Consider the following 18,219-nt stretch of genomic DNA (forward strand, 5'->3'; position numbering starts at 1 on the left):
TTACCAAAAAAATGTTTATATGTCGAAAAAATTTCGGTACGATATTCCGAAAAATCAATATTTTTGTTCGGTATCCCAACCCTAAATTTATTATTATCCATGGATTAACTAGATTATCATTATTTATTATTATATTATTATTATTATTATTAAGTTCCAAAATGTAAATTGTCCCACAACAGCAATAATTTTTTTTAATTATAAGAAACTAGAAACAAGAATGTGTAATCAAATGAATCTATACACTGTTTGAACACGGGAAATCGATCCTGAGAACCGCCACGCTTGTGTTTGGTTGGCGTGATCCGATCCAATCAAATGTTTTGGTTGTAATTTTGTGTACAAATTATTTATCTCACGTGAATCATCATCATTTACATATTTCTTTTGTTTATTTTCTTTTGTTTATATTTATATTAATCCATAATTTGAAAAAGGAAAAAATTTGAATTTATCATCTAATATCAAATTTTAAATCAATCAAACCAAACATATAAATTTTACTGATCACAATATATATTACTTATCTATACAATCACATGACACATCCCACCCAACTAAATAGACTTTGTATAAATAAAGTACGTACATAGCATTAAACCTAAGATATTAAGGCAAATGGCCCCACCAGTGGTAAGTGATCGAACTAACATACTGACGTTTTAAATGTTTCATTGAATATAAGCTAGTGATGTAGTCCAATAAAGGTTTAATTCAGAAGCAAGCAGCCTACCCCAAATAAATGCTAAATCCTACTTTTTGCAAGCCCGCCGCTCTGTCCAAACAAATATGAAATATACATATACACGCAATGGAGAATGTGACATTTCCATTATATATATTTACCCACCTCAACAATTGTTAATTATTTTACACATTGCCGTTTAAGTTAACTAATTGCCAAGATTAGTCCAAGATGAAATTTTTTTATATAGATTTTGGTTAGTTAATTTGTTTTCGAAACTTATAATTTTTTGTTTATTTTTTGCCTATCAACTAGTGATTTTGTTGGCAAAATCGATCGTAACTTATCTACTAATAATAATAATAATTGGAGGTTATATTCGTCTCACATTTTTAATGGGGTGTACAAATTTGGTTCTATTGTAATAAAGGATCGAGCAAATTTAGGAGAATAATTTGTTGGTTTTTCTTGATAAATTGAATGCTAACCTTTTCAAATTTTGTGGATGAAAGTGTTGAAAGAAAACTTGTGTGATATAGTAAGTTATGTGAAGCCACCGTCCCATATTCGTGATCCGACCGATTAATAGTAAGTTATAATATTGATGTGATAAATTCATGATTAAAATAATACAAGTTGAACTCTACCCGCGCCGAAAGAATCTCACCACTATCAGTAGTCAGTACAAATGGCAACAAAAGAGTTTAGGCTTAGCTCCGTTGATTGTTCCCCTTAATGAGACCATACAAGGATTATCGGTCATTTTGATTTTAACTATCCGTACGTCATTGACCTTAACGAAGAATGTGGTTGGCCCGAAGACACGATCATCACACACCTCGCATGTGCAGCAACGCTTGCAACTTACAAGGCATGCATGCCAACCTCGTTGCGAAGAGTTAAACATGGTTGGAGTTGTGCAAACTACGTGTTTTTATGTCGGAGTAAGGGCTCTTACCTCACACCATAACGTAAAGGAAAACGACTTGCAGTTCACATTTCAGGAATTTTGCAAAGAGTTTATCGTGGTTGGAGTTGGAGCAAGGGCTCTTACGGCACACCATAAAAATTTACGTAAAGGGTTGGGAAGAGGAAACGACTTACAGTTCGCATTTCTGGAATTTTCCGTGGGCGGCTCGGCTCTTTAGCCTACATATTTCCACGGAGTTTAATCGTGTTTGTTTTTTTCTAATATGTTCGAAGTTGAGAGGAAGAAGAAAAGAAAAGAAAAAAAACCAACTCTGACTTCAAAAAACATCCATTCAAAACATAAACCAGCACCACCTTTAAGAAAGGATCTCAATCTTAATATGAGAATATTTTGTACAATATGCAGCCCCCAACCAAATCTTTGGTTTACATCCCACTCAAGTATATCCATATTGAGGTCAGCCATCTTTGCAGTCAAAGATACAATTTGATGGAAATGTAAAAAACAGATCAAAACAGGGGATTTTAAACTATTAACAAGATCATAACAGATCACAACTCAAAGAAAACATAGCATCCCAGGAAGTATTTTTACGGTTCAGATGAAATCATGTCTAAATTGGATAACGTAACAATCTGTGAACACTTGTCAGCTAGTAAGTGGACTAGCATCCATAGAATAAATTGAAGTATATTCTGATCAAATTAGATTCAAGTCCATCAATTCCGAACATGGTCAATAATAGTATAAAGTTCCATTAGAGAGAAGAAAATTAAATCACATTTTTCGGTTCTACATTTCTACTACATATGATGTAGATAGCTTCCATGCGGTTCAATGAAACTTTAAATTACGCGAAAATAAGTTTGAAAACAAATGGAGAAAAGAGCACACATTACATAATTTTCACCAAAACAAATGGGCAAGTAGACTGCAAAGATGGTGACCTCAATATGGATATAATTGAAACAAGATTCGATAACAAGAAGAAATATGAATACGAATACATTTTTCAAAAATTCACCAACTAAATGCTCAAGAGGGCAAACAAACTCATTGCCCAGGTATAGAAACTTAGCATTGCATAATATCAACCAAAGTTTTATTTCATTATATCTGCCTCTTGCTTTGCATTAGCTAATTTAGCCCGCCATTGTACTTGCACATCACCAAGATACATAAAATAGCAAAGAGAAAACACCGTATAAACTTCAATACATTAAACGATATTCAAAATGAGTAGATCTTGACAAATCTAGTGGATCAACGACCAGACTAAAACTCCATAAAAGGAAGTAGGAACACAAATTTAAGTCATCATATCACCATATTTATACAATTGTATACCAATTACCACCATTCAAAAGAAAGTTTTCCTTCACAGAATCAGTTGATAGCATGTCAAGACAACAATCAAAATCCATTCCAAGTCATATGAAATAACCAACTTATCATCCTATAAGCATAACCCATCAGATTATAGTGACAGCACATGAAAATATTCCAATGGGAATCGCAAAAAGAGCAAAATAGAAGACCAGATTGTCAAATTGCCTCATCCACGAGGTGCTTCTGCGCATTGCCTAGCAAAGTGACCAAATTTGCCACAAGTGAAGCACTTTCCTCCATCAGGGCCTCCGCTAGACCTCCCAGAGCCGCCACCCCCTCTGCTGTTCCCACCACCCACACACTCCCTTGCTATATGCCCGGGCTCACCGCAAGTAAAACAAACCCCATTACCACCATTCCCATAGCCGCCACCCCCTCTACTGTTCCCACCACCCACACACTCTCTTGCCATATGCCCAGGCTCACCACAAGTAAAACAAACCCCATTACCACCATTCCCAAAGCCGCCACCCCCTCTACTGTTCCCACCCCCCACACACTCTCTTGCCATATGCCCAGGCTCACCACAAGTAAAACAAACCCCATTGTTTCCATTCCCAAAGCCGCCACCCCCTCTACTGTTCCCACCACCCACACACTCTCTTGCCATATGCCCAGGCTCACCACAAGTAAAACAAGCCCCATTACTTCCGTTTCCCCGACGGTTCCAATTGGGGCACTCCCTCGCTATGTGCCCATACCCACCACAGGTATAACAACCGCCGCCATTCCCACCGTTACTCCCGCCGTCGCAATCCCTAGCCATATGCCCTACCTGTCCACAATGAAAACACTCGCCGCCGCCGCCGCCGCCGCGATATCCATAGCCATTCCCATTAGTCCTCCGACCATTAAACCCGTATCCACCACGGCCATCTCTGTCATTCCGCCTCCGGGAAGTGGAATCGACGGGGCCACCTCCAGGGGCGGTGACGTCAATAGCTTTGGTCTTAGCTCCATCCAAAATTATCGTGAACTCGACTGTTTGACCCTCGTACAGCGTACGAAATCCCTCGGACTTGACGGCGGATTGATGAACGAACAAATCTTCGCCACCTTCATCGGGTTGGATGAATCCATAGCCTTTCAGATCATTGAATCTCGTCACAACTCCTTTCGATCGAGGAACTTTCTCGTCCGCCATAACTAAAAGATGACCAAAACCCTAAAACCCCCAATACGACAAATAATCCCACCGTATATATAAAGGCACAATTTAAACCTTCGATTTTTTTTTTTTTTCATTTTTTAACCCTTTAACACTGAATTTGCGTTTTTATGTAGTGTTTGAGAAAGCTTTTAGGAAACATTTCTCAACTTTTTGTTAACAAAATTTTAAAAAAAATTAAATTTTTATAATCGAAAAAGCTGAAAAGTGTTTTTAATAAGTTATTCCAAACGCTACCTTAGTCATGTAACTTATATTTTTTTAAGTCATATTAATAGTGAATTTTCACTTTAAGTCATGTAATCTGTATTTTTTTTAATTTTTGGTATGTAGTTTCTGCCTAAAATTGTTTATGTGCCAAACATGAATGATATGAAACAGCTTTGTTTAAAACCCAAAAAAAACATAAATCCAAATCGAAGAAACAAAATATCGATCGAAAATGGAATTTTTTTAGTTCAGATATAAATTTTAAAATAAAAAATTATGTGATTCGATTTCATTATATATGTCAAAACCGAACCGACAAAAAAACAAAAAAACATATAAGTTATGGGACTACAAAATGCATATTCAATGTTGATAGGACAAAAATGAAAAAAAAAAAAAAAAAAAAAAGGGTGCAAGTTGAGACAAAAAATGCAAGCTCGCTGATTACATAACCAAAATGAAAAATATCAAATTACAGAACTAAAAATATAATTATCCCACAAAAATCATGAGTTGTATTGAATTTCCATTTGACACTATATATCATCAGGCCAATTTTCTCCATACATAAAATTGATTTGGAACTTTGTGTAGTACATAAAATAAAATGAAAGAATACACTTTTTATATTAATCGATCAAGTGCTAATAACATAAATCAGAATGTAAATAATAATGACATTTTAAAACTCATCACCATATTTGCCCATATTAAGTGTCACATGTTTATTTTGTGAAACGTCCTATTCAACCCAAACTATTTTAAAATGTTACATATTATTGTAGATACGGATCGAATTCTCACAAGATACTTATTCATCAATTGATCGATGCATCGAAACTACTATAACCTAACACTTGTTTTTGGCGTATAATATAACCTAACACTTGCATAAATGAGAGAATATCATTTTAAGCAAGAAATATTTGATGAAATTATGGTATGAGAAAACATCAAAACACCACCTTCTTACAATTTTTTAAAATAAAATTAAATATGATGCAATTGAAAGGATTTTTTTTTTTTTTGAGAAGGAAAGGATTTTTTTTTAAGAGTAATTGAAAGGATATTTAGTTTTAGTAAAAAAATAAATTTACGAGCAAGAATAAATGCACGATCGATCCTCTTTCGACTTTCGTAACGGATATATTATGGCAAAGAAAGCTCATGAATCTCTACAAAATGATTGAAATTTGTTGCAAAACAATTTTCCTATTTACACATTACAGACAAATTAAGCCAGAGACATGAAAATTGATCATATCTGCACAAGAAAACCAAGAATCAGTAAACTTCCACATTCCACTGCTCTCCTTTCTTCAACTGCTTTTTGTAATCAATCCAGTCAATACCTAGACACAAGATCAAATACATTGGACTAAACAGGGATAGTATGCATGGAACACAGGCAGGGGCGGATTCGAGGTTCTAGGTGAACCCCTTCAGCCAAGAATGAACATGCGCAATTTTTCTAGAAATGTCGACGCTGCCGCTCTGTCCTTGAACAAAATTCAGGTCCCGTCCCTTACAGTGACAGGATCCAAGCAAAATGCAAAACCAAGAATTTATGTAAAATTACCGTCTTTAGCAGCTAAAGAAACCATAATATCATCAATTCCCTTTTCCATGCCCTTGAGCCCACACATGTAGATATAGGTGTTGTCTTTCTTAAGCATTTCCCATAGTTCTTCTGCGTATTCAGCCATGCGAGTTTGGATGTACATTTTCTCCCCCTTCGCGTTCACTTGTTCTCTGCTAACCGCAAAATCCAACCGGAAGTTATCTGAGAATTTCTCCTGCATTTTCTCGAATTCCTGCGCACCAGCAAATGCTTGGTCTTTAGGAGTAACAAGAAGGTTATAACACAATATGGGATACATGTCAGACTGACTTGTTCTCTATCAAATAGTTGGTTTCCACTGTAGCTCGATGATAGGGAACTCTTTTTCTCGGTCGACTCAGAAACACGGGAGAATACCAGACTTAAAATTTTGAACTTCTTTTTCCATTTTAGATTTTTGTTCATGAAACAATCAATAATTTCAACTCAAAATATTAACTAAGGCCATGTCCAGATAACCTCCCCCTGCCTCCACTACTGAGATGCACTATTTGTAGTCAAAAGATGTACTTGACAGATCCAATGTACAAAGTCCTTTCGTAAAGTTAGTAAAGATGTGGGAGCAAATTTTATAAATTACCTCTTTGTAGAGCAATGAGCTGCTTGTGGGGACACCCAAAAACAACCATGCCAAACCATTGAACTGCAATAATAGAAGACAGGTGACTGTCAATATCGTGAAAGATCAGCTTTGCAATGCTTGTGATCAGAGATTGTTTACTTGTGTTCTTTTTAATTTATTTGCTTCAAGTTTGCTGATATTGGAGGTTTGAATATGTAACAAGAATGCATCAAGAAAGACGAATCTTCTGGACTCGGAATAGTGTGTACCTTGTAATCTTCGTGCTTCTCAAAGAACATTTTCCACAAGAATGAACGGAAAGGAGCAATCCCAGTTCCAGTTCCAAGCTACCAAAGGATATGTCCAAGTTCAACAATTTTCAGCAAAAAAGTCGACATGAAATGAAGAACCTGATATACAAAGAGCAGTAACGTGCAATATACCATGATTATGTTAGCATTAGGATCTTTAGGCATGAGCATCTCTTTACCGACAGGTCCTGTTATCTTCACTTCAGATCCAGGTTTCAAGTCACCTAACTCAAGAAGATTTTGATTTCATGCATCAGATGATCTGAAACTTACAAATTCAAAACATCGACAGAATTCATTCTTAATCAAAGCCTTACACAAGAAGTTTGAGCAAACTCCTTTAACTATTTCCCCCTGATCATTGGTATAAACAAGCCTTTTAACACACAAAGAGACCTGTATACCATTGAATTGAAACAACGCTATCAATACAACGGAATATTTCAGCCAAAGATCTTAATCATAATGGTCCCATAATTCATTCAGCAGAAAACCTACAGTCTTGGAATCTCCAAAGTCACCAAGGGCGCTACTGGCTATTGAGTACAACCTTAGCTTGTGAGGCTTTCCATTCTTGTCCACACCTTCTGGAATCACGCCAATGGATTGGCCCTCTCTATAGGGGACCTCCCCTGCTCAAAAAGGCACACTTCTATGTTACATCAGATCCAACAATCCCAATTGGATAGAGGGGTCCCACACACAAGGCACTTCATTGTGCAGATATACACAACGTAGAACCGAACGTGTGCCAAGTTACCAAAGACTCTAACTGATAGTAGCAGTACAACTCGTATATTTTAAACAGTTCAGCAATCTAAACACTACATTTCAATCATCATGTCATGCAACTAGTCATGCAAGCGAACAACAATATCTACACTCTTTACCATTCTCTACCAATTGGGCCAATTGCCAAAAATCGCAACTGAGAAGACACAAATAAATGATCTTGAATCTAATACAACTGCCATTTAGATGATATTCCAAAATCTGAACATTTCCAAGTTCATGGGCTCAACTCAATCCTATTAATCATCACACAATGAATAAATTCCTTATAAGGGAGAAATACCTTCCGTACTGAAAACCATGTGCCACGTTTCTCCAGGGGCGTCATCTCCCGTGATCCTGGTGTTGAAAAGGCACCTGCCAATGTACGGTTCTTTAGGTTTAAACTTGTTTACAATCACTCCTTCTTCCTGCTTCTTGGAGATTTTCTCTGCTTTCGCCGGAGCCTCTGTGGTGACCTGAGCTCTGATGGGCACTATTTTTGCACCAGTAGGCACATTCCTGTAGTGAAAAGGGACCTGCATAAAAAACAACCCAATGTTTTTTTCTCAAAAATCCCATAATTCTTGTCGCAATAAAACATCGTATAAAAGCAAAGATGACAAGGATCATCACCATACCTTCCTGAAATGAATTCTTTCTGAAGAAGTAATGATGGAGGTCGAGGGAGGAAGAGAAACGGGCTTCGACGATGGCAAGGAGACTGCAGAGCTTACCGCAGCAGCCATGGTGGGGAATCCAATGAGTAGAGAAATTGATCTTGAAAAGTGCAACAAGAAAATTGGCGAAGAACTGAGAATTGGATTGTGTATCGAGTGGATGAGAGTGGGAGTGAATGCAGTGGCAATAGTGAGGATAAGAAAATAATTTAAATGTATGACTACCAATATTCTTGCCAAACTAAATTTTCAGTTCGAGTGTGACACCAAAAAATCTAGTTGCTTTTGGCTTTTGAATCCCTTAAATGTGTAACATGTTTAGCAAATTAGATTAATTTTAGAGTCATATAGGCCTAAGTTGGACATCCAATTAGTTCGATTTGAATTATCCGACTAATGCAAAGCGTTACGTATATATAACAAATATCAAAAAAAAAAATCTCAAAAAAAAAATAATATACTAGAAGTTCTTTATATTTTGTCAAATTACATTATTTGAAATAACATTATTTTTTTAGTGTGGAATGACATTAATGTTAATAGCTTCATTTATGGTTTTATTTACAAACTTCAAAAATATACATATATATATATTTAAATGAATAGTTTTCTCGTGCAATCGAATCATATAAAAGTAGTGATAAATGATATTTTTTAACATAAAAATTAATGTTTTTTAATAAATTGGATCAGATAAATATATCACAAAATTGTCTCTGTAATCGTTTCGTAAGAATTTAACTCAATTTAATTCGTTTATTTTGATATAACATGATCATTATATTTAATTCAACTTGCGAGTAGCAAGAGATGGCTTGGATTATGTGTCAATACATTTTTTACCTGTTTATCATCGATTTTCAATCAATTATTACAATATCATTATAAATATTAGTAATATAAACGAAATTTTCATGAATAAATATTTTTGTTACGTTCAAAGATAAATTAATATTTAAATAAAAGATTATTTTTGAATTTTTTTTTATAAAAAAAATGAAACCTATTTCTGTGTGAACAAAACAATGAATCCAAACTGGAGAGGGGGAGAAGGATGCACACTCGAGTACAGCGGGGTCTTTTTTTCGCAGTGTTTCTTGTTGGCGCCACCAAATCTGTGAGAAGAGAAGAAACTAGCCTACCCAAGGTGATGAAATAGTTTTGTTTTTTAACTGTAAAACCTCGGAGGTTTGTGTAAGAGTTGCATTAAAGATGATTATTTTTTTAAGAACCTGTGTATAAATTGAATGACTCATTTTAAGAAATGTCTCGGTTGAAAACTGAGATTCATTTAATGATTTACTGTTTTTTGTGGGGTGGGTTTGAATTTTGATAGCAATAGACACTGTAAAATTGATGAACAAAGAGGTGGAAATGGAAGGTAGGATTTGGTACAAGCTTACGAAAATTGATTCATAGAGTGTTGAAAGTTGGTATCCAAAATTTTCTCCCGGTTACCCTTCTGATCCTCCAGCGGATATCCTCTTTATTAGCAATCCATAGTTTAGTTTCGAAAAAAATCCTGGAGATAACCAGGATGATCTTTTCTTGTGTTTTTGAGATTGAGATGAAGTTAAAATTTTCTTAGCTAGGTTTGTTTGAAATGCTACAGTATTGGGTATGAATATTCCCAAGGTGCCATTTTTAACACTATATTTAGGCAAATATGTGTTTGGTTCTGCCATTTCCTGCGAATTGAATGCACACTTTTGGAACTTCGCAAAGTTTTAATAATTTGTTGTGCTTAACTGTTTCGTTATGGTGTTTAGTTTTGTTGCAATGCATAAGTTGGGAAGTTTGCATGTGAATGGTGCATATATTTGGGAGGTTTGTATATGAAATCGTTGCATTGACAATGTCTGAAACTATTATAGTATGCTTGAGATATTGGACAGATTTCTTGAATGAAAATTTTTCATTGTCTTATTATCTTTTTGCCGTAATTCTAGTGGTGAGGGTTCCGAGCATTGAGAATTTGAGATGTGTTGAATGCTTCATGGTTAGGTTGGTGCTGTACAATTTCTTACTTATTGTTCATTTTCGACCAAATAAATTTTCATTTTTTAGATGAAAGTTGTCGTCCAATAACAACTGAATGCACATTATGCCCATTATTGATAGTTTTCGCGTTTCTTATCTATGCTCACCTCCTGGACATCTAGTTACTATTGTCAACCTAATTACGAGTTGTCATCATCAACAATAAGATTTGGACTAACTACTGATTTAGATCATGTGTATTCCTGTAAACCAAGGGATAACAATACTAGTTCTGAATAGAAATATAAAAGTGATGACCTGTTTACCCAATTTTATAGTTTTTCGAACTTATGGTGATTTATTGTCTTTTGGTTTCGTTTATACAGATGATAGGTTTGTATGCATGCCAGCGAATGGCTTTGCTAGCTAGCAGATAGCGATTCCTTCCGGTTATGTACTTTTAATAGGAGAGATCTAGCATATTGTGTGGGTGCTATGGATGTGGTTGCCAGAAAAGTTCGCCGCGTCTCCGCGAGTGTTGAATCATTCCCATCTTTAGTCAAGTTTCGCTCTCCTCTCCAACACCTTGAGAACATATCACGGGGAGCAAATGAACCATCTAGAACTAGCCCTGTGGCCCAAGAGTCCCCTCAGAAAAGAAAGCATCATTGTCATGAATCTGTCATCAATTTGATAAGGCATGAGAAAGATCCACAAAGAGCTCTACAATTGTTTAACAGAGTTACGAATCAGAAGGGCTTTAATCATAACCACAACACCTATGCTATCATTCTCCACAAGCTTGCTCGATGCAAGAAATATGAGCTCCTTGATGCGGTTCTTCATCAGATGACCTACGACACCTGCAAATTTCAGGAAGGCATATTCATCAATCTCATGATGCATTTCTCCAAATCATCTATGCATGAAAGAGTTCTTGAAATGTTTCACAGGATTCTGCCGATTGTACGTGCAAAGCCATCTCTCAAAGCCATTAGTACGTGCCTTAATCTTCTGGTTGATGCAGATCAAATTGAAATGGCAAGGGCATTCCTTTTGAGTACTCGAAAAGACTTTAAATTGGAGCCAAATACGTGTATTTTCAACATTTTGGTCAAACATCATTGCAAGAAAGGAGATTTAGGATATGCTTTTGAGGTGGTAAAAGAGATGGAGAAGTCTAAATTGTCTTGTCCAAATTTGATCACCTATTCAACTCTGATAGACTGTCTTTGTGAAAGTGGCAGACTAGAAGAAGCAATTGCTCTGTTCGAGGAAATGGTCTCCAAACATCAGATATTACCTGATGCCTTGACTTACAATCTCTTGATTAATGGGTTTTGTCGTAGTGGGAAAACTGATAGAGCCTTGAAAATAATGAAGTTCATGAAGAAAAATGAAAGCAGCCCAAATGTGTTCAATTATTCAAGTTTGATGAATGGGTTTTGTCAGGAGGGAAGACCTGAGGAGGCCAAAGAAACTTTGGTTGAGATGAAAGGTGCTGGTCTGAAACCTGATGCTGTTGTTTATACTACCTTAATTAATTACTTTTGTAGGGCTAAGAGAACTGATGAAGCTATTCAGCTGCTTGAAGAAATGAAAAGAAATGACTGCCGGCCAGATGTGGTTACAATGAATGTGATTCTCCGGGGATTGTGTGAAGAAGGCAGATCGAATGAGGCTATCACCATGCTTATGAGATTACCTGTTGGTGGTATTTATCTAAATAAGGCTAGCTATCGAATTGTTCTAAATTGCTTGTGCAAGGAAGGTAAATTGGAGAAGGCGGTAGGGTTGTTGGATCTGATGTTGCGCAGAGGTTTTCTGCCACACTTTGGTACATCGAATGAATTAATAGTTCAGCTCTGTAAGGCTGGAAAAGTAAACGATGCTGCGATACAATTGTCTGGATTGGTGGAAATGGGGTTTGAGCCAGAGCCTAATACATGGAGTGTGCTAATTGATTTGATTTCCAGAGAGAGAAAGCTATTACCTGCGTTTAAGCTCCTTGATGAGCTGCTGATCAACTTCGATTGATCTCAATTAATACTCATAACGTAGAAATTCATAAGTTTATGGTGATTTGGAAGAGTAAGATGCAAAGTTCTTTTTTTGATGATTCAAACTCAAAGCTGCTCAAATCTCTCCAAAAATTCAAGACATTGTGAATCTTAACGAAGATGTGTATCAAATAGGCCTTTATATCATGTTTCTGAGCCTAGACAGGTTCAAAGGAATTTCTAAAACAGTGCAGTTGGTTCTTCTACAGCGCTCTCCCTTACTAACAGGTAGATTCAGCCTTGATTCCAGCTCTCCTACTGAGAACTTGCCATATGGTGGTAGCCACGGTCGAGTTTGGACAGCAGCTCGAAGGTGCAGTTGGACATTTAAGAACGGCCCACGAGCATTCAACGCTTTTGGTCAACCAAACCGTTTTCGCAGTGTTCAGATTTCAAACTGCTCAACGGGAGTACAAGACTATAGTGGATTATCGGTATTCCTATACCTTTTCAGGTCTTATGATCTATTGTCTCTTGCTGTCTTGATTCTCTAAAGCCTGGTAGAGATATAACTCTCTAGCTGCAGTCATTGAGGTGCTATCTCGAGAGTCGAGTTTGATTTCATCCTGCTAACGCAAGAAAGAAATATATGAAGAGTTTGCTGCTCCCTGGTGCTGAATTTTCTACAAGGCTCTGCCGAGTGCCGAGGGAGGCTAATCCAAGATTTTGGTCATGGAGCCGAGGAGGGCAAGAATGGAAAATGAAACTTCAATTCTCTTTAACAAACTATGCATAAAATTTTTATTTTATCTTTATTTTTTTTATCATTTGAGTTAGATATTGACGGATTCTTAATGGCTCCTTTCCTACAATTGTTCGTTTGTGATGACATGTTTTATCCCATTTCTCATGGAGCTAAATTAATAAGATTTAGTTGGACCTTAAAATCATTTAACCCATTCTTTCTTTCTTTCTTTCTTTTTTTTTTTTATAGCAAAAGTCGAAATAAAATATTTTGACTATTCTCTTGATGTGTTTCCAACTAATTTTGAAATGAAAAATTATTGTGAACTAGTTGTGATAAATTGATTCTTTTTTGTTGACGAGGTATGAATACCCAAATTGAACCCAAAAAAAGGCCCAAATTGACAAAAGTTGTTTTTTGTTGATGAAATATAAAATAATCCAAATTGACAAAAGTGGTGGGTGGCGACCTAGTATGAGTGCTTGGCGTCATTTGTTATTTCCATTATTTATTTTTAATTAATTAAAATAAAAAAAAATGGTTGTCGAAAGCGCGAGCCCACCACGTTAATTGTGTTGTGTATTATTTGAATGCATGAGAAATTTTATGGTAGTAATTTTTATGAAGATTAAAGTGCTTACAAATGAAAAATATGAGACAATTTTAGGTGGCAATAATTTGCATAAGATTAATTTTAAATATTCAAATGGTTTGATTGGGTTCAATGTCAACTCTTGTAATCTAGAATAAATGAGTAATTGACTCGAAATTATTAAGAATAAATTAGGTGGGGTGAATATTACTAATATTATAATAATCAATATGCCAAACCTAATCACAAGCATATCATAATAGGGGCTAGTTCGACCCAGTCTACTTCGGTAAATGTATATGAGAAGTATATCTCACGACATGATTAAAGAACGACGAGTTCCAGAATGACACATAGAAAAATGGAAAATTCGATCATGTTTGGATACTAGAACCCATGGCTCATGTGGGACGTTGGATCTAGACGCACCTACGATGATCTGATCGAATATACCACAAAAAGTGGATATATTTCTCATACGTCCAGCGTTGGATCTAGACCACGTACGAGGATTGTATTTACCAAAAGAAAAATGGATACACGTTGAGGATTGGTGGGCACATTACAAATTATCAACAAATCATTCATCAGCAGTTCCCAAAGAAAATTCCCAGGTTTTCAGCACAAAGAATCAATGCAGGAAACTAAATTCATGTACAAAATTATTTTCCTTCAAAAACTAGTCACAAACTAAGGCTATCTTGGATGAGTATAAAAAAGAACACCAGCAAACAAATGCTATTTACACTCCAGATGAATCAAAGATGAAAACAAAAACCAAAGCCAAAAAATAAAGAAATGATCAAAAAAACTTCATCATCAACACATAAAAATGTCTACAAACATATCAATCAGACTTTATTGAATACCCTTGGTCCTCTTGACTGATAAAGCTCCAGCTTCCCAATGGCCTCCATTGACAACTCCTCAACTTGACCATCTTGCATCAAAACTGTTTGTTTCGACGCCCATTCGAGCACAGTCAACACCTCTGTTTGAGCAAATTCTTCACTGTCTGGCACATGCAATGCAACATAACTAAGCAGAATCAATGCCTGTTTCTGCACGACCTGTTCTCCTAAGTACACTAGCTGAACCAGATGCTTGGCCCCTCCAGCCCCGATTATCGCTTTCGAATGATCAACACGTAGATAATTATCAGAACAAGCAAATTTTGTAAGTGCGACACAAGCTTCCTTTGAAACCTCGACTTCAGGATCATCAAGAAGACTCACTAAAGGGCTTATCATTCTCGTTTCAGTGGCCCTGAAAGTCCTGGCCAAATTCCCAATAGATTTGATACATGGAACAAGTAGTTCAGATTCAGAATCCGCTTTCTCAATTATTCTAAACAGTTGATCGACGACAGCTTTACAAGCCGGCGAATTGGGCTTGAACGCAGATTTTCTTAAGTCGGCGTCTTCTTCCGCCACGGCTGTGATCTCCATTAACGCCATAGCTGAATTGTACTGAACTTTTTTAGTCCCTTTATCCAAAAGAACCGCGAAGCACAACAAAGCTCTTGATTCTGTTATGCTTCGACAGATTGGCGAGTTCCCTTTGGCCAGTTTCCAAAGGGCTCTTGCTGCCATTTCTTTCATGTCAGATTTAGTGCCAGGATCCTCCATTTCTCTAGCTTTATTACTCGAAACAGAAACAGAATAAAGTGTCGGGGGAGGATGGTGGTTATTGATCTTCCCATTGCCACCCTTAAGAGCCATTGTACTCGAAACCACATTATGCATTTGATTAGGATGCTTGTTCCCTAAAGGATGAGGAATCAAACTCCTTTCATCTTCCACGTGATTCCCCTTCAGTAAACCACCATCTTTGCCACCAAAACTAGTGCCAGTAACATCACCATTCTTGTTATTGCTACTAGCAAGAACAACAGCTGCGTGGACGGACGTGGCCTTGCTGACGACAGCATACTTGCTATGCTCCTCCACGGTCTCGAAAGCTAGATGGCTAACGAGTAAACGTATTATATTGTGCTGCGCGAAAAGATCCTGGCATTTGGGGTAATGGGCTGCGAGTTCCGATGTAGCCCAGGCGACCACCGCCTGTACTTTCATGGGGCCTTCTTTGAGGATTTTCACAAACACTGAGCAAACACCAGCGTGTATCAAGTGTTCCACGCTTTCTGGATCTTTTCCAAGGAGCCCAATGGCCCTTGCAGCATACTCCTGGCCTTCTAGTTTCCCGTCTTTCAGTAATTTCAACAAGGGTCCGATTCCTCCTTCCTCGATTATCAATTTCCCGTAGCGATCGTTGTCTCGGGCTAAGGAAACCAGTGAAGCTGCGGCGTCTGCTCGATCGTCGATGGAGCCTGTGTACAACATGGCGATCTGCTCCCATATGAGGTAGAGGATCGGCTCGTTGGCGGCGATGGGTGGGAGACCGAGGTACTCGTCGAGGCGATCGTCGGCGGGAGCGGAGACTCGGAGGAGCCAAGACACGTCTCCGATGGAGTTTTCCATTTGGTTTGAAACCTTGCGGAAGGCGGCGGTAGGTATAATGGTGAAAACGCGTTTTATCAGGCCATTGCCGTGGCATTTCAGGACAAGGGACAAGGTCTTGTCCAGTGCCTGCTGGGTGTCCTCGATTATGCGGCGCGTGGGCCGGTCGTACAGTTCGTTGCTGGCACGCGCCACCTGCCGGAGGAGCCCGGCGAGCCTCTCGGTTTTAGACTTGAGTTCCGAGCATTCCTGCTTGAAGGACCCCGCATTTTCCGCAGCTTTAATCACTTGATCCGATAGCTGAATCGGTTTCGCTAAGATCTGCTTCACCAATTCCCCCATCTAAAACCACCACCAAAGTCTCAAGATTTGTGTGCAAATTCTTCAATGAAACCCTCAGGGATCGGATTTTTTTTGAAAATCCTTTCTGGGTTTCTAGTATAACCTAATTCAAGATTGGAAATTGGGATCAAAATGTGATTTTGAGTCTCAAACCAATGAAAAATAACCCAATTTTGCGAGCTGTCAATGGTTTGAAGTTGAACCTGTAAATGTTCTAAAAAGACAGCTCTCTCTTTTCTTCGTGTGAAAACTGAAGAAGTTGACTGTTTACATGGTCAAAATATTTCTTTCTTTACTAGGATATTTTATATTATGTACTAAAATATACAAACACGCAGATTATGTTTCGGTGCTTCCGGCTTCGTCTTGGGAATATTTTTGATATAAAATATTAATATTTTTGTGAGACGGTTTTATTCGTGAGTTCGGTTAATCTTATTCATATTTATAATAATAAATAATATTTTTGGCATAAAATGTAATATTTTTTAATGAATAATCCATATAAGAGACTCGTGTCAAAAAAAATAATTTGAGACCGTCTCATAGGAGTTTTTGTTAAAAAAAAATTCATGAATTGAGTCAAATAGAAAATTCGTGTCACAAAATTGATCGTTATTTCATAGCATTTTTTTGTTATATGTTCGGGTTAATTTGGATTTGTAATTCAATTAAAATTTTTGAAAAAAAAAATTCTATCCAATACTTATTATACGCCTAAGTTTATTGTTGATTCATATAAATGTTTTTGTCCTTCAATAATATTCGATTATCTTATCATAATATAAACGTAATATATTAGTTGAGCTCAAGTTCACTCAAATTGCAAGTTATAAAAAACAAGGCAGCATGCTGTCAGGATTTGGTAAACAAATTAATCAGCTCATATCTGTTGTACATGACGAGCTTCTAACGATTAGGGAAGGAATCAATCTCTTCTATGAGAAAGGATTCCAGAATGTATAAGTTGCAACTGATTTTCTTTTGGCAGTGCAAGCAATCACTACCAAACGGATTGATTTTGGATATGGTGGCTTTTATGCTGAAGATATCATAAAACGTATGAAGAACCCTATGATTTCAGAGCTCACTCATCTTCGTAATTTGGCTAATAGAATGAGTGGCTCATAATTTAGCTCGTTTTGTTTTTTCTTCCCCTTTATCTTTTATATGGGTTAACGATGAATTTTATTTTTGATTAGTTAAACTTGTAATGGACGATTATTCTTAATAAACTTACGAGTTTACCGTCTAAAAAAATTGCAAGTTGTAATAGAGAAACACTTTATATGATCTTATATAATACAATACTATCTAAAGTAAGTCACCGTTTTAATATAAATTAGAAAAAAAAACTTTGACGTGCTATTAAGAAAACCTAAGTTTAAAGTTGGAGGGGTATTAATGTCGTCCCTCTTATTTTTTCTTTCACAAACTGATGGTGTTTTTTTAAAAAAAAACAAAAAACAAAACAAAACAAAAAAATCTAAAAAAAAAAATCTAAGTTTCAAGTCTTTAAACATATTTTAAAAAATGTATATTTGATAGTGTAACACTAATAGGTATCACACGTTGCTCCATGTGATAAAGAAACTACAGTTGACCTTAGAAGATGATAGCAACAATGCGAATCAGTAAAGTGCAAGGTCATTCAAATAAAATTTTCCGAGATTGCTATAAATAGCATTACATAAATTTTTTTGATGATAACATAAAACCAACTCAAGATATTCTTAAAATTTAATAGTTCGTGATGATAGAGTAACTTAAACC

The 18,219-nt window shown here is 36.6% G+C and overlaps 4 protein-coding genes across 5 annotated transcripts; 1 reads left to right on the forward strand and 3 right to left on the reverse strand.

The window, feature by feature from the left end:
- Positions 1-2,819: 2,819 nt before the first annotated feature.
- Positions 2,820-4,175, reverse strand: LOC140883365 (uncharacterized). The gene has a single exon (XM_073289804.1). It carries the CDS (start codon positions 4,147-4,149, stop codon positions 3,172-3,174), a length of 978 nt encoding a protein of 325 aa, XP_073145905.1. The 5' UTR covers positions 4,150-4,175; the 3' UTR covers positions 2,820-3,171.
- A 1,341-nt stretch (positions 4,176-5,516) lies between these two features.
- LOC140881232 (ferredoxin--NADP reductase, leaf-type isozyme, chloroplastic) lies at positions 5,517-8,533 on the reverse strand. The gene is made up of 9 exons (XM_073286377.1): positions 8,290-8,533; positions 7,953-8,187; positions 7,376-7,509; positions 7,195-7,273; positions 7,010-7,101; positions 6,836-6,913; positions 6,585-6,647; positions 5,963-6,197; positions 5,517-5,735 (listed from the first exon to the last, which is right to left on the reverse strand). The coding sequence occupies exons 1-9, from the start codon at positions 8,395-8,397 to the stop codon at positions 5,668-5,670; spliced, it is 1,092 nt and encodes a 363-aa protein (XP_073142478.1). The 5' UTR covers positions 8,398-8,533; the 3' UTR covers positions 5,517-5,667.
- An 818-nt stretch (positions 8,534-9,351) lies between these two features.
- On the forward strand, positions 9,352-13,242 carry LOC140882010 (uncharacterized). 2 transcript variants are annotated; one of them, XM_073287716.1, is made up of 2 exons: positions 9,352-9,475; positions 10,695-13,242. In XM_073287716.1, exon 2 carries the CDS (start codon positions 10,804-10,806, stop codon positions 12,343-12,345), a length of 1,542 nt encoding a protein of 513 aa, XP_073143817.1. In that variant the 5' UTR covers positions 9,352-9,475; positions 10,695-10,803; the 3' UTR covers positions 12,346-13,242. The 2 variants fall into 2 exon arrangements, with proteins under 2 accessions (XP_073143817.1, XP_073143819.1); XM_073287718.1 differs by lacking the exon at positions 9,352-9,475 and adding an exon at positions 9,639-10,332.
- Positions 13,243-14,285: 1,043 nt separating this feature from the next.
- Positions 14,286-16,725, reverse strand: LOC140882091 (uncharacterized). The gene has a single exon (XM_073287844.1). The coding sequence runs from the start codon at positions 16,444-16,446 to the stop codon at positions 14,497-14,499; it is 1,950 nt and encodes a 649-aa protein (XP_073143945.1). The 5' UTR covers positions 16,447-16,725; the 3' UTR covers positions 14,286-14,496.
- Between the last annotated feature and the right edge of the window lie 1,494 nt (positions 16,726-18,219).

The sequence above is a fragment of the Henckelia pumila genome, chromosome 2 (genome assembly GCF_033568475.1).
Source record: "Henckelia pumila isolate YLH828 chromosome 2, ASM3356847v2, whole genome shotgun sequence".
Taxonomy (NCBI): Eukaryota; Viridiplantae; Streptophyta; class Magnoliopsida; order Lamiales; family Gesneriaceae; genus Henckelia; species Henckelia pumila.

Bases quoted from the DNA above. Each gene is read 5' to 3' on its own strand.
- LOC140882010 (XM_073287716.1), top strand. From the start codon at position 10,804: ATGGATGTGGTTGCCAGAAAAGTTCGCCGCGTCTCCGCGAGTGTTGAA.
- LOC140883365 (XM_073289804.1), bottom strand. From the start codon at position 4,149: ATGGCGGACGAGAAAGTTCCTCGATCGAAAGGAGTTGTGACGAGATTC.
- LOC140881232 (XM_073286377.1), bottom strand. From the start codon at position 8,397: ATGGCTGCTGCGGTAAGCTCTGCAGTCTCCTTGCCATCGTCGAAGCCC. The intron at 7,274-7,375 runs GTAGGTTTTCTG...AATGGTATACAG, and splicing joins ACTTTGGAGATTCCAAGACT to GTCTCTTTGTGTGTTAAAAG. The intron at 6,914-7,009 runs GTATATTGCACG...ATCCTTTGGTAG, and splicing joins CTAATGCTAACATAATCATG to CTTGGAACTGGAACTGGGAT.
- LOC140882091 (XM_073287844.1), bottom strand. From the start codon at position 16,446: ATGGGGGAATTGGTGAAGCAGATCTTAGCGAAACCGATTCAGCTATCG.